Genomic DNA, 15,083 nt, shown 5'->3' with positions numbered 1-15,083 from the left:
CTTCAAAATAATTAAAATCTTCAAGCTTCGGCCCACTCGCATGTAATGAGATTAATTAAGCACGGGCTCAATTCGCCAACTCCAATGGGTCTCTTCATCAACTCTTGAGCCCACACTTCTTGAACTAAGCTCATCAAGCTCTCCTTGAACTTCTTGGCTCGTGCTCTTGTAACCGGACCAACAGGAACATGCACCGGGTCTTGCACCAACGAACCTTGGGCTGCATCATTCCCCTCCTCTTGAAGAGGATTTGTCCTCAAATCCAAAGCATCACCTACATCAAAAGGACTCAAATCAGTCACATTAAAAGAAGCACTCACATTATACTCACCTGGTAAGTCCAACTTGTAGGCATTGTCATTGATGCGCTCCAACACTTGAAATGGCCCGTCGCCTCTAGGAAGTAACTTGGATCTCCGCTGCAATGGAAACCTTTCCTTGCGCATGTGCAGCCATACCCAATCACCGGGCTCAAACACTACTTTGCGACGTCCTTTGTTGGCTTGCTCGGCATACTACTTCGTGCGCCTCTCAATATTCAGCCTTGCCTTCTCATGAATCTGCTTCACAAAATCAGCATTTTTCTTGCCATCAAGGTTAGTATACTCATGCTCAGGTAAGGGAGATAAATCCAATGGAGTCAAAGGATTAAATCCATACACAATCTCAAATGGTGAAAATTGAGTAGCAGAATGAACAGAACGATTATAAGCAAACTCAACATGAGGCAAACAATCTTCCCAAGACTTAATGTTTTTCTTGATAATAGCTCTAAGCAAAGTAGACAAAGTCCTATTCACTACCTCTGTTTGACCATCAGTTTGTGGATGACAAGTAGTAGAAAACAAAAGTTTAGTACCCAACTTACACCACAAAGTCTTCCAAAAGTAGCTCAAGAACTTCGAATCCCTATCAGAAACAATAGTCCTAGGCATGCCATGCAATCTAACAATCTCTCTAAAGAATAGATCAGCTACATGAGATGCATCATCAGATTTATGACATGGAATAAAATGTGCCATCTTAGAAAATCGATCAACAACCACAAAGATGGAATCTCGACCACGCTTAGTTCTAGGCAAACCTAACACAAAATCCATAGAAATATCAATCCAAGGTGCTGTAGGAATAGGCAATGGTGTATACAATCCATGGGAACTCACCCTAGACTTAGCTTGTTTACATGTAACACATCGACCACAAATTCTCTCAACATCACGTTTCATATGAGGCCAAAAGAAATGCTCATGCAGAACAGCTAAAGTCTTAGCAATGCCAAAATGTCCCATCAAACCCCCACCATGAGACTCAAGCAATAACAACTCACGTAAAGAACATTTAGGAACACATAACTTATTCTTCCTAAAAAGATAGTCATCATGCCTAAAATACTCTCCACTCGCAGCTCTGGCACATGCTAGATAAATCTCACCAAAATCAGCATCATGCTCATACAAACTCTTGATACACTCAAAACCAAGCAACTTAGCATCTAAGGTAGAGATCAAGGCATACCTCCGAGAAAGTGCGTCAGCCACCACATTCTCTTTACCTTGCTTGTATTTGATGACGTAGGGAAACGTCTCAATGAACTCCATCCACCTTGCATGCCGCTTGTTCAACTTGTGCTGCCCCTTCAAGTGTTTCAACGACTCGTGATCCGTGTGAATGACGAACTCATTGGGCCACAAGTAGTGCTGCCACGTTTGCAAAGCTCTCACCAATGCGTACAGCTCCTTATCATACGTGGGATAACTCAATGGGTCGTCTCTCGCTGAAATACGCAATGGGTCGTCTCTCTTGCATCAACACTGCACCAATACCAACACCAGAAGCATCACATTCAATCTCAAAAGATTTGGAGAAATTAGGAAGAGATAATACCGGGGCGTGGGTCAATTTGTATTTCAACTGTTGAAATGCCTCCTCTTGCGCCTTGCCCCACTTAAACTCCACATTCTTCTTGATGACTTCCGTCAATGGTGCTGCAACACTGCTAAAATGAGGCACGAATCGCCTGTAGAAACTAGCAAGTCCATGAAAGCTTCGAACTGCTGCAACGTTCGTCGGCGTTGGCCACTCTTGGATAGCTCGTATCTTCTCGTCATCAACCTGTACACCCTGCGCACTAACAACAAAACCAAGAAACACAAGCTTGTCCGTACCGAAAATGCACTTCTTAAGGTTAGCAAACAACTTTTCCTTGCGAAGCACATCCATAACAGACCTCAAATGTTCAACATGCTCATCATGATTCTGGCTATAAATGAGGATATCATCAAAGTAGACAACAACAAATCTGCCAATGAAAGCACGCAAAACATGATTCATAAGACGCATGAACGTACTAGGCGCATTAGTCAAACCAAAAGGCATAACTAACCACTCATACAAACCAAGTTTTGTCTTAAAAGCAGTTTTCCATTCATCACCTTCCTTAATCCTAATCTGATGGTATCCACTACGCAAATCGATCTTAGAAAAGACACAAGAACCATGCAACTCATCTAGCATATCATCTAAACGAGGGATAGGATGGCGATACTTTACCGTGATGTTATTGATGGCTCGGCAATCACAGCACATCCTCAAAGACGAGTCCTTCTTCGGTACTAGTAGAACGGGTACCGCACAAGGACTCAAACTCTCCCTCACATGCCCTTTGGCCAATAACTCGCCAATTTGCCTCTCCAACTCCTTTGTCTCCTCCGGATTGGTTCGGTAAGCTGGTCGGTTCGGCAGTGTAGCGCCGGGCACAAAGTCAATCTGATGCTCAATCCCTCGAATTGGTGGTAAACCGGCAGGTGTATCGTCGGGAAAAACATCATCAAACTCCTGCAAAACAGAACGAATAGAAGGGGGTAGAGAAGAGAGATCATTAGTAATAACCAAGTTCTCCTGATATCGCAACAGCATGATCGGCCTCTCCTCCTGTACACACCACTTCAAATCACTAGCCCTAGCAAGAAAGGACTTATGAATCAATCCATTCTCATTCTTCTCCACGGGCTGGTCCTTTGACTTCACCTTGTCCGCCTCCTTTTGCAATTGCACTTGATCCTCATAAACTTGTTTAGGAGTAAGAGGAACAAGTGACACCTTTTTCTGCTTGTATTCAAATGAGTATTTGTTGGTGAAGCCATCATGAATAACACGGCGATCAAACTGCCACGGTCGCCCCAACAGGATGTGGCTCGCTTGCATAGGGATCACATCACACACAACCTCATCCTCATACTTCCCAATGCGAAACGGAACCTTCACTTGCTTCGTCACTTTGATGACGCCTGTCTCATTCAGCCACTGCAAACGATATGGCTTGGAATGCTTCTCTGTGGTCAGCCCCAATCTCTCAACCATGGCTCTACTAGCCACATTCGTGCAACTCCCGCCATCAATGATCACACTACATACCTTGTCTTGAACAAGACATCTCGTGTGAAAGAGGTTCTCCCGCTGCTCTCGCTCATTGGGTTGAGTTTGGACACTCAAAGCTCTCCTAGCTACAAAATGCTGTCCATTGGGCGCAAAAATCTCCTCACACTCCTCCTCATCATCGGTACCATCTCCATCCTCCAATTTCGGCATATCAGGATCGGTCTCATCACCATCCGTCACGACTTCGCCGTCATCTCTCAAGATCATAATTCTCCTGTTCGGGCAGTCACTCATAATATGCCCGAAGCCTTGGCACTTGAAGCACTTCTTATCTCGATTTCGACCATCAGAAACGGCCGGACTGCCCTGATTTGCTGCACCGGATCCCTCGGGTCGGGACCTAACGAACGACTTCTTCTCCTCTCTCGGCGGTGCCTCCTTTTTCCATTGATTCCCTTTTGACGAGGAACCATTAGAAACTGGTTGCGATTGTCTCCAATTGCCCTGATTCTGGCGCTGGTTGCTGCTGTTGTTGCCCCTCCTCTTGAAAGGGATTTGTCCTCAAATCTAAGTCGTCAATCCAAATGCCGGGATCAAAAATCAAATTTTCGTTCCTTGCATTAATTGACTGTTGGACCATAGCTTTTCTCCCTTGTGCATTATTCTTCTTCTTCGGCTCTAACTCTGACTTCTCTTGAACCTTGAACATGAAGAACTTGTTGTTGAAAATACTGCCATGCTTCACTTTTCTTCCGAACAGCCATGTAGCATCATGCATCGGCGCTTTATCACAAAAGAATTCACTTGCAGACGTGATCAGCAAAACCGTTGCTTCCAAAGGAATTGGAACATATTCCTCAAGCACTTTCTCACGTGAATCCTGCAATTTCAGCAACGTAAGATTGGGCTCCTCTTCTTCAACAGCAACAACCTCTCGATCGATGTCCACCACAACTGCCATTGCTTCGTCGGTCTCCTCCAATTGTGGCCTATCGGGATCGGTCACCTCATCTTGGAGAGCAACAACCTCTCTATCAATCTCCACTTCAACCTTCATCTCTGTTTGCTCGACCGGCTGCTCCGTAGACTGCACCTTATCCGCCTCCTTGTGTCGTTGCTGCAGTTGCACGTGATCCTCATAAATTTGTTGTGGACTAAGGGAAACAATTGCCAACTTCTTTTGCTTATACGCGAAGGAGTACTTATTGGTGACTTCATCATGAATAGCTCGTCTATCGACCTGCCACGGTCTACCCAACAAAATGTGGGTCGCCTGCATGGGAATAACATCGCACAAAACCTCATCTTCATACCTGCCAAGGTGAATAGGCACTTTCACTTGCGTGGTAATCTCGACGACGCCGGTCTCATTCAGCCATTGCAAACGATACGGCTTGGGGTGTTGCACCTCGGTCAGCCCCGATTTCTCCACCATGTATCTACTCGCCACATTCGTGCAACTTTCTCCATCAATGATCACACTACACAACTTGTCGTGGACAAGAACTCTCGTGTGAAAGAGAGTCTCCCACTGCTCACTCTCATGGGGTCCGAATCCCTGACATGTACGACACTTCGTATCTCGATTGCAACCATAAAAAACTGTCGGATGGCCGTGAGTTGCTAAACTCACACTCATACTCTCTCAAGAACGTAAAGACCCAAACAGAAAGACAAAACACTAGATAATTTCAACCCTTACGAAACCTGGAAAACTGATACCAGATGATATGATCCTTGCCGATCAATCGAACACCACGCAAACGGAAGACTTGAAAACACGAATAGAAGATGGAATCCCAAAACCTCTGAATCTAACCCACGGAATGATTTAGGCGAACGAATCCCTAAACCCCAACGTGAAGTTGACGCAGCAACTCGGGGACGATTAATGACACGCGACGAGGGATGGTTGACTCGCCGTTACGCCGGATAAATGAACTCTCTTGGAATATACAAGAGAAAATTCGAAACTCTCAAGGAGAAGTGATAACTTACGAAATTTGATATAAAATTGGTTGATAATTCATTCATAACAAGAGGCCTATATATAGGCAAAAATAAAGAGACCTAATCTAATAAGGAAACAACTAAACCTAATCTAAACCCTAATTTTCGTCCATCATAAAGACTACAAATAAGGTATGCGAAAACCTAACCAAACTAGGAGAATAAACATGGAAAATAACTCCTAATCTCTAATAAGGAAACATATTCTTAGTCAAAACAAGGTATAAAACTCAAAATTGACTCAACTAAGGCCTAATTTCAGCCACCCTAACATAACCCACGAAAATTATAAGATAAAACAAAATAAAAGACTCTATTAAATCAGCCCACATATGCAACGTAACTTGGGCCTCCATGGCATGCATCATAATACTCATCCACACTCCGACTGCCTTGCCTCAAAGTCTGCAACTTGTTGAAAAGCTCGCGGTAGTAATGATTCGGCACAAAACGCTTCCTCATCACAGCCTTCATCTCTTGCCAAGTCTGAATAGGCGGCTCATTGTTTCTCCTTCTACTCGTCACCATCTGATCCCACCAAACAAGTGCATAATCTGAGAACTCAATGGCTGCCAACTTCACCTTCTTGAGCTCTGAATAGTTGTGGCAATCGAACATAAGCTCCACCTTTCTCTCCCAATCAAGATACAATTCTGGGTCATTCTTCCCTTGGAAGGGAGGAACGTTCATCTTGATGTTGCCCAGATTGTTATCTTGCCACGTTCTGCCGCCATCATCCTCTTCGTCAAATCCTGTATCATCTACATGCTCCTCATACTGACGGTGGAATCGACCTCCGCCACCACCACGGCCTCCTCGCCCGCGGCGACCTCCTCGTGTGAAAGTGGTCTCTCGAGAATGAGACTGCTCCATCAGCTCGATCTTGTCGTACACTCCCTCGATTTCTGAGTGTAACATCTTGCCAAATTCTGAGCGAAGTGCCTCCACTACGAGTTTCAACTGTGGATCCATAACAGGGCCATCGCTCACATCCGCACCCTGTTCATCTTTCTTAGACATAGTGACAAAGAAAACAAGAAACGGTTAGTGAAACAAAATAAAAGGACCTCACCACCTCACAAACACTCGTGTATCACTCAAGATGAAATCACTCAGCGCTCGTGTATCACACAATTCAACGGCTTTTTTCACTCTAATAATCTCACTCTCTCGTGCCTTTTTCCACTCAATTTCTCTCTCAAGGAATCAAATTCCCTCAATCTACCAACGGAACTCAAAGACCAACTGTACCAACGAGATAGCCCAAACTGTCTCAGCGAGAGCACTCAATGAAACGTCCCACAAGAGACCACACCAACAACACTAAACGGATACGAAAAGATGGGAAAACCCCCAAACAGAAAGAAGACAATCAGAAACGCAGACTGAACAACCCAAAAAGTACTGCGCAGAAATAGGCTCAAAACGCTCTATACTACCCAAGGACTCCAGAAAACACAAAGAGAAGTAAACGAAAACCGGAAAAAGTGTACGCAGAAATTGTCCCAAAAGGCTCTATACTACCCAAGGACTCCAGAAAACACAACGAGAAATAATCAAAAATCGGAAAAAATGTACGCAGAAACTGCCCCAAAAGGCTCTATACGATGCCAGTGAAACTGTAGGAACAAGATGTTGCAAGAAAATTTTCGGAAATTCTAAACTTTTTTTTTTTTTTTTTTTTTTGTTTCGGACCTTAACAGACTATAGGTTCTGAAAAAAAAAAGAAAATTCAAGAACCAAACGAAATTATGACGTATGGATTTATATGGATGTGTGTAAGTCGTATGATGATGGATGTGTATAAGCGTGTATGTTTATGAGTAATTCAGACCACCCCAGATATTATGGTATTGAGCACAGCAGAAGAAAAATCGAAACCCTAGGAATTATAAACAGACAGCGGAACAGAAAACTAGGACAGAAAACGGAAACCCTAAAACGCAGAAACTGAAATCAGTAGGTGGAACGAAAATTGAACAGATGAAACCTAAAACTTCTACCCTGGATACGTAGACAGAAAACGAAAACGAAACCTGGATGCGAAACGCGGCTCTGGTGCCAAATGATACGATCCTTGCCGATCGATCGAACACAACGCACGCGGAAGACTGAACTGGAACGGAAAGGGTGGAAATCCCAAAACCTCTGAATCTAACCCACGGAATGATTTAGGCGAACGGATCCCTAAACCCCAACGTGCAGTTGACGCAGCAACTCGGGGACGCTGAATGACACCCGACGAGGGTTGGTTGTTCTCGCCGTTACGTCGATAAATTGAATTCGTCTTGGAAAAATCAAGAAGAATTCGAAACTCTCAAGAGAGAATAAAAACTCACAAATTGATTAAAGGTAGGCTGAAAATTTCGTCCAACACAAAGCCTTATATATAGGCAAAGTAAAGACTAAACCTAACTTGACTAACAAGCAAAAAGAAGCCCTAATTTCGAAATTCACAAGGCTGCCAAACAAGGCCCTTATTAATTCGAAAATAACAAAGCCCTTTAAACAAATGGGCTGCGAAAATAACAAGACTGAAATAAATAAATGAAGTCTTCAAAATAATTAAAATCTTCAAGCTTCGGCCCACTCGCATGTAATGAGATTAATTAAGCACGGGCTCAATTCGCCAACTCCAATGGGTCTCTTCATCAACTCTTGAGCCCACACTTCTTGAACTAAGCTCATCAAGCTCTCCTTGAACTTCTTGGCTCGTGCTCTTGTAACCGGACCAACAGGAACATGCACCGGGTCTTGCACCAACGAACCTTGGGCTGCATCAGTAAGCGTTATTATTGCATTGTTTGATGTTGAAATTTGTTTGTGATGTACTAACGAGATATGTAATGTTTTGATGGATGGAACTGCTTGAGGTGATGGAATATGATGTGAGCCAGTGGTTTTGGAATAAATGGAGAAATATTGAGGCTAGAATAGCCAATGCACCACCGTACCAAACGAGATTGAGTATGTCATTGTTTGAGATATATCAAGTGAGTTCTTTATCCTTGATGTGATAGAAATTAGAATTTTATTTCAGGATGCAGCGACATTTAGAAGAGATGATGTGTCGATGGTTTCGAGATATTAGGCCGCAGGAGGGTGACACGTTGGGTGAGTTTGTAGCACATTATCATAGACGATGGCTAGAGACTACCGCATATGGGATTGATGACGCGACAGCTATCACCCTTTTGATTCCACTGTTACCACCTGGATGGCAGGATTGGGCGGCTTCCCTGGTGCCGCAGTGTATCGTTAGGGATGAGTTTGGACGATTCGAGCGTGCAGATTTTAGGGGTTTTGTAGCGATGATTAGTCACCGCTACCTTGCTTTTGATGATCCCCCACCACCACCTTATGATGCACCCCCTCCTCCGACAGATCCTTTTTCGATTTTACCTGCACCCCCAGTTGATGAGGTTCCGTATATTCCGGAGCCATTCGTGCCTGATGAGGCCGTTGCTTTTGAGCCCATTGTCTCGGATTCTGCTGTTCCAGAATCGGGTATTCTGTAGACTGGATCGCCCTATATGGATTTTGATCCATTTCATTACTTGACATTGAAACCCTTTCCTAGTGCTGATCTGCCTCCTTGGGAGCCGGCCCCAGCGACAGCGCCATTATCATTGCCTCACTCAGAGGTTATACCACCTATTCCATCTCTGATGCCTTGTACTGAGTATGTGCCTTTTGATCCTTACCCGAGGGTTACTCCTCTACCTGAGCCTGGCACACTTGAGTTTCAGCATTATATGCATCCTATTCTATACCCACCATCCAGAGATGCACAAGAGGGACTGTCTCATCCGATTCCGATTGATAGTGATGATGAGGACCCAGACGAGGAGACGCCAGAGATGACAGTTGGGCATGGACAGACCCGACCACTACGGCGTTGGACCACTGCTGATGGAGTCGATGTATGGGAGCCTATTCCGGAGCCACCTGTTTGTTACCCGATGGTAGACACAGATGTTGAGGATGAGACAAAGGATGATGATGATAGTGAGGAGACCGAGCCTAGTGAGGATGAGGAGATTGAGCCCAGAGAGGATATGACAGTAGATGATGCGGGAAGTAGAGTATCCGAAGATGCTTTCGGTGGGACTGGATGGGTCTAAGTGAGAGTAGCTACATATGATGATGGGATGGAGATGCTTATATGAAGATAGATGTATATAGATAGAGATGCATAGTATAGTGTGTATATCAGTATCTAACATATATAGATGCCTAGTACGTATGACGACCATTTTGATAGAGCGTCATAGTATGTATCAGGGACTTTTTGCTGTATATATCCCTTTTTGTAAAAGTCCTCGTAAGAGGCAATTTTCATATATACATATGATGATGACCCGAGGGTCTTTTATAAATAAGAGTTTTGTTTTATGCTTTCATATTATGTTGAGATTTTAACTAAGAAATGTAATGTTATAGAAGTAGTATGATGTTGAGTAAGAATCCTAAGATTTGTGAGTTATAAGAACTAGTTTTAAGAGTTGACATATGTTTCTTTTTAAGAATGCCGCCAAGAAGGAGATATAGAAATCAAGAAGAGGAAGAGGAGGAACAAAGATAACCTACGCCACCACCACCCCCTCCACAGCCAGAAAGGAGAATAGAAGAACTCTTTTTGAGGCAAAATCCACCAACATTAAATAGATCAGGAGATCCCGCTGAAACCGAGGAGTGGATTCGAAGTATGGAGAGAACTTTCAGATTCCTTAGATGTAACGACGCTGAGCGTCTCATGTGTATGTCGTATCAACTTAAGGGATCCGTAGATTTCTGGTGGGAAGCGAAACAGAAAACGATGAACGAGGAGCAAATAACAGCTCTTACGTGGGAGCAATTCAAAGAAGCTCTTTGCGAGAAATACATACCCCGAAGCTATCGAAAGAAGAAAGAGATGGAGTTTATAAATCTGAAGCAAGGGAATAAGACGGTAGCCGTGTCATATCCCAGTTTTTAATCACTGATTAAAGACTTAATAATTAGGGTTCGGCATCCATTAATAATAAAACTGATTTGATTTATCTGATGTGATTTAATTGTTATATATGTGTTTTGATGTGCTAAATTCTTATTATTAATTGAATCCGTTTGAGATTTAAAGGATTATTGAGCAGTCAATAATTATTATTTCGGATTATAAATGACTTAGCAAAGTCATGTTATTTAATTTATATACGATAGAAATAGTATTTCTATTATTTACTTGAAGTCGTAATTAATTTTCGACTTATAAAACGAGTTATAAAATATGTAATTTATAGAGAGTTATAACGAAGCTTCGTTATATGGGAACCCGAAATTAGTATTACAAATACAGAATAAGGATTTTATTCATCACATTCATCTAGCACCTACACATACTTTTCATTTCCACATCCATCTTACTCTTAAATAAATTGATGGTGTTGGAAACACTCATCATATGCCAACCATTCCACTAAATAAAGAGATTCTTTACACTTTCTCCAGATCAGCCCATTCCTTTTGCCGGCCATCTTCTACACCTTTAACATCTCAACATACAACTTACTTTTATTTAACCAAAATCAGCAGCCAACATTCCTCCCATTCCTCCTTAGTTCTTCAATAGCCAAAGAAGAGATTGACTTCATTCAAAGCTCTTGCAGTAAACCTCAAGAGGTAAAACTTGCTTTAATACTCCATTAATTTTCAGTTTCTAACATTCTGATCCAAGCTATACGTTCTTATGCTTGAATTATAATTCACAGATTCCAGCTAGACACCAAATACCAGCTACATCGAGGTTACTCCAAATTTCTCTTTATATTTTTTTACTAGTTATTTCTAAATCAAGCATCAAAGCAGCAACAAATACACACATACGCATAATCACTATATTTTCCTAACTATTACGGTTACAAGGTTCCAAAGAATTGATTTTGTTAAGAAAAGAAGAACAGAATAATACACACGCACACATGTTTATATATTTTCTAAACTATTACATTTACAAGGTTTGATTTTTGCTAAGGAAATGATAAATGAATTATGAAAGAACAGATTTCTAAACAAAACCCTAGCTTTGCTATACTTGTGAATCTGTACTGAATTTGGGGGTTCTTGTACTTTGTCTTGTGTGTGTCCGGGAACGGAGTGATGGGGGTGAGAGCAGCCGGCGGCTGCTCACGGCCGGAGGCGGCGCGGCGGCAGCCGCCGCCTTTTTCCTTTACTGTTAGAAACGAGAGAGGAGGGAAGAGGGGGAGAGATTAGGTTTAAAAAAAAGAAAAACGGGGAAGAAGGAAAAGAGAAGAAACGAAGGGAGAAAAGCTAGGGCTTACCTGTGAGTCCGGCGACGAAAGAAGACGGAGGAGGCGGCCAGGCGGCGGCCGTGCGCTCCCTATGGCGGAGAGGGCAGATGCCCTGTTCCAGACGAGGGGATGGAGAGGAGGCTACCGCGCGCCCTTTTCCGAACAGAGGCCGAAGGAGGAAGACCAGACGGACGGCGGCCGAGCTCCTTCACGGCGAGGCGGCGACTGTGGTCATCAAGGCGGCGCATGCATCGATTACCGGCGAGGGAGAAAGAACAGAGAGAGAGGGGCGGACGAAAGAGAACAGAGAGAATGAGAGAGAAGGGAGACGCTCGGCGAGGCGGCGCGCCGGAGGCGGCGCCGCACTCGACCGAGCAGAGGGGCAAGAGAGCCGAGAGAGCAGAGAGAGAAAAGGGGGAGGGCTGATGTTTGTGTGTTATGTGTGTATATGTATGTTAGGGATAGGGTTTTAAATTGGGCTTAAGCCCTCAAATATGAATGGGCCGATTTTTATTTAATAAAATGTACTGGGCCCATTTTATTTTAAAAGCTGATGGGTATTTTTATTTAATTGATTGGGCCCAATTTTAATTTATTTTGGACTGTTAATTGAATAATAAAGTCTACGAATTTTGGCCTTTTCTTAAAAAAAAAAATGTTTGAATTTTCACTAAATTATTTTTGTGAATTTAAATCTCTTGATTTAAATTTTAATATTTAAAGTTGGGATTATTTATTCTAAATGAAGTCCATTCTATTATTTAAATTATTAATGGACTTTAAAGCAAATATTTTGGGAATAAGCCCCATTTATTATATGATAAAATTATTTTCAAAGCTTACGAGTATGGATTTTTTTTTTATGGTTAAAATGTTTTATTTCATCTCAATGGATTTTAAAATGTTTTATTATTTATAAATGAATAATGGAATTTCTTATTTATTTACATAAAAAAAAATGAAATGTATAGAATATTATAAATATGGTTTCTTTTAAAAGAAAAAGGATTAAATTATTTTATGAGTAATTCCATTATAATGGAATTAAAATGTCCTATTAGAATGGCTTCATGTTTTAAAAAAATATTGAGACTATTTATGTGGAATTGTGTTATAGAATGATTAAGTATATGATTTACTTAATCAAATGAGCTTGGGATTTAATTGAGATATTAAATTGCTAAGCATATGTTTATAAATGATTTATTTATTTAAGTGATGAAAATGTGCGAAGTATGAGAAAGCATGATTTATAATGATTAAATTTTCAGGGTAATAATATATAGCTTGTTCTTAATTGATGGAGTACTTGACTAAATGACGGGTGTAGAAGGAAGTTATGGATTATGTACATGTTGATGTTCGAACAATTGGGTTCGAACCTATATGATAGTTACATGATAAGTGATTACATTTTATTGATTGAATGAAACGAGATTAATATGGATGCTGCTAGAACCCTAAAACTTTAAAAGATACCCTAGGCACGTAGAATTAGACTTTGTCTTATGACAATTTCTTCACGAACTTATCGACTCTTCATCAATGAAGGTCCGGGCGACAGAAAGTGAAGCAGAAGAAGAAACGACTCCACGCCAGCTTTAAGAACAATTGAGGTGGGCATTATTTTATTATTACGTATATAGAGATCCCCTGCGTGACGTAGGCCTCATATGCGAATATATATGCATGATATGTTTTGACTATTTATTCAGTTCTTATAAAATGCTTATATGTTCAATGCCCTTTATGAAATGAAAATGTTATGAAAATGAAATGTTTATGAAATGATTGACTGCCAAAATGTTTATGTTTTTATATGTATCCTATCTGTGTTGGTTCGCCAACTTTAAAGGAAATCCAATTGGGATCCTATGCTAGACAAAGGTCGCTAGCTAGGGTTAACGTGTACACTCATGGAGACCGCGAGTCGCTTGCGACCGGTCTTGGCGTCCGTGGTAAGGAGGCCTCCTTCCCGGCGCGTGATAGAAAGGGCAGATATGGATCATATAGACTGAAAATGGGATGCATCCACCTTTATGAAAATGAACGAAATGTTTTAGTAAGCGCAGGTCATTTATGAAAACCCCTGTGTGTTACTGTTATGGCAGTTCAATTTATATATGTATGCATGTTGTATTTTCGGCTTATGTCACTGAGTATTTTTATACTCAGCCCTGCATGTATTTCTAAATGTGCAGGTTGAGCAGGCGATGGAATGGATCGGTGTTGAGCGGATTTCCCTTTTGATGTTTATGTAATGAAACCTTGAGTATGCATCTCCATATGCATAACTCACACGTTTTTCCGCTGCAAACACTCTGAATTTGTTATCGTATTGTGGAACTTATTACTCCTTCATTTTGTTTAACTTTCATTTGGGGTTTAGTCGTTATGGCTGGCTCATTTGTTAATTACCCAAGTGGTTATATATATATATATATATATACCACTAGTTTGTTGTTATTAATGTTGGTTATTTAGTAAATCCCTTTTAAATTTCCATTTCTTATTGTTCACCCAAGTCATAACCCCGGTTAACCCGTCATTGGGATAGTGGCTGTGACAAGCCGAGTATGACCGACAGTTTTGCGATTTGGCTCGATATGCACCATATCGAGTAGATACAGATGAAAAGATGTCGGAACTGTTTTGCTCTGGATTAAAGCAAGAGATACGAGTCGTTTTAGCAAGTCAGAGTGCGCTAACCTACGCTGAGGCTTTAAACCGAGCACTAGACATGGAACTGGCAATGCAGCCAGAGAGACCGAGTCAAGGCCCGATGCCACAATTAAACCCGAGTGTTCAATCGGGAAACCATCCTTTTGCTGGACAAGGCCAAAAGGGTAAGAGAAAATGGGATGACCGAAGTTAAGGTCCCAAGAAGCCGTGGCAGAATCAGAATGCGCCACCGCAGTTTCAGAACAGAGATAAACGGCCTTATCCCAGCTGCTCCAGCAGCAGTTTTTCAAGGACCGCGAGGGTTACCGCCTTGCCCGAAGTGCAATAAACTACACTTGGAAGAGTGTAAAATGGGACAGAATACCTGTTACACCTGCGGAAAGGTCGGGCACTACTCGAACCAGTGTCCAAATCGTCAGCAAAGTGGAAGCGGAGGACGACCGAGTCAGTTTCGGCCGCAACTCAAAGCAATGAGAGAGCTTTTTGGGGCCACCTGTTTCGCCTTAATCCGAGCTCTGTACAGAAAGTTATGGCCATTTTTCGGAGACCGCCAGAACTTGATTTCCTGCGAAAATCTGGATACGAAACGCGGCTCTGATTGCCAAATGATATGATCCTTGCCGATCAATCGAACACCACGCAAACGGAAGACTTGAAAAACGAATAGAAGATGGAATCTCAAAACCTCTGAATCTAACCCACGGAATGATTTAGGCGAACGAA

At 42.0% G+C, this 15,083-nt stretch overlaps 1 protein-coding gene and 1 long non-coding RNA gene across 2 annotated transcripts; one reads left to right on the top strand and one right to left on the bottom strand.

Annotated features, from left to right (window-relative positions):
- Window positions 1-1,265: 1,265 nt before the first annotated feature.
- On the bottom strand, window positions 1,266-4,813 carry LOC130990758 (uncharacterized; the record flags this gene model as incomplete). The annotated part of the gene is made up of 4 exons (XM_057914988.1): window positions 4,079-4,813; window positions 2,314-2,859; window positions 2,062-2,178; window positions 1,266-1,634 (listed from the first exon to the last, which is right to left on the bottom strand). Coding segments are annotated over exons 1-4 (1,767 nt in total), but the record flags the coding sequence as incomplete, so codon positions are not given.
- Window positions 4,814-13,223: 8,410 nt separating this feature from the next.
- Window positions 13,224-14,160, top strand: LOC130989075 (uncharacterized). Its single transcript, XR_009090446.1, has 2 exons — window positions 13,224-13,294; window positions 13,880-14,160. It is a non-coding gene; the product is annotated as an uncharacterized LOC130989075 (long non-coding RNA).
- Window positions 14,161-15,083: the final 923 nt, after the last annotated feature.

This window comes from Salvia miltiorrhiza, chromosome 6 (assembly GCF_028751815.1).
Source record: "Salvia miltiorrhiza cultivar Shanhuang (shh) chromosome 6, IMPLAD_Smil_shh, whole genome shotgun sequence".
Taxonomy (NCBI): Eukaryota; Viridiplantae; Streptophyta; class Magnoliopsida; order Lamiales; family Lamiaceae; genus Salvia; species Salvia miltiorrhiza.
This window is presented reverse-complemented; position numbering and strand designations above follow the sequence as displayed.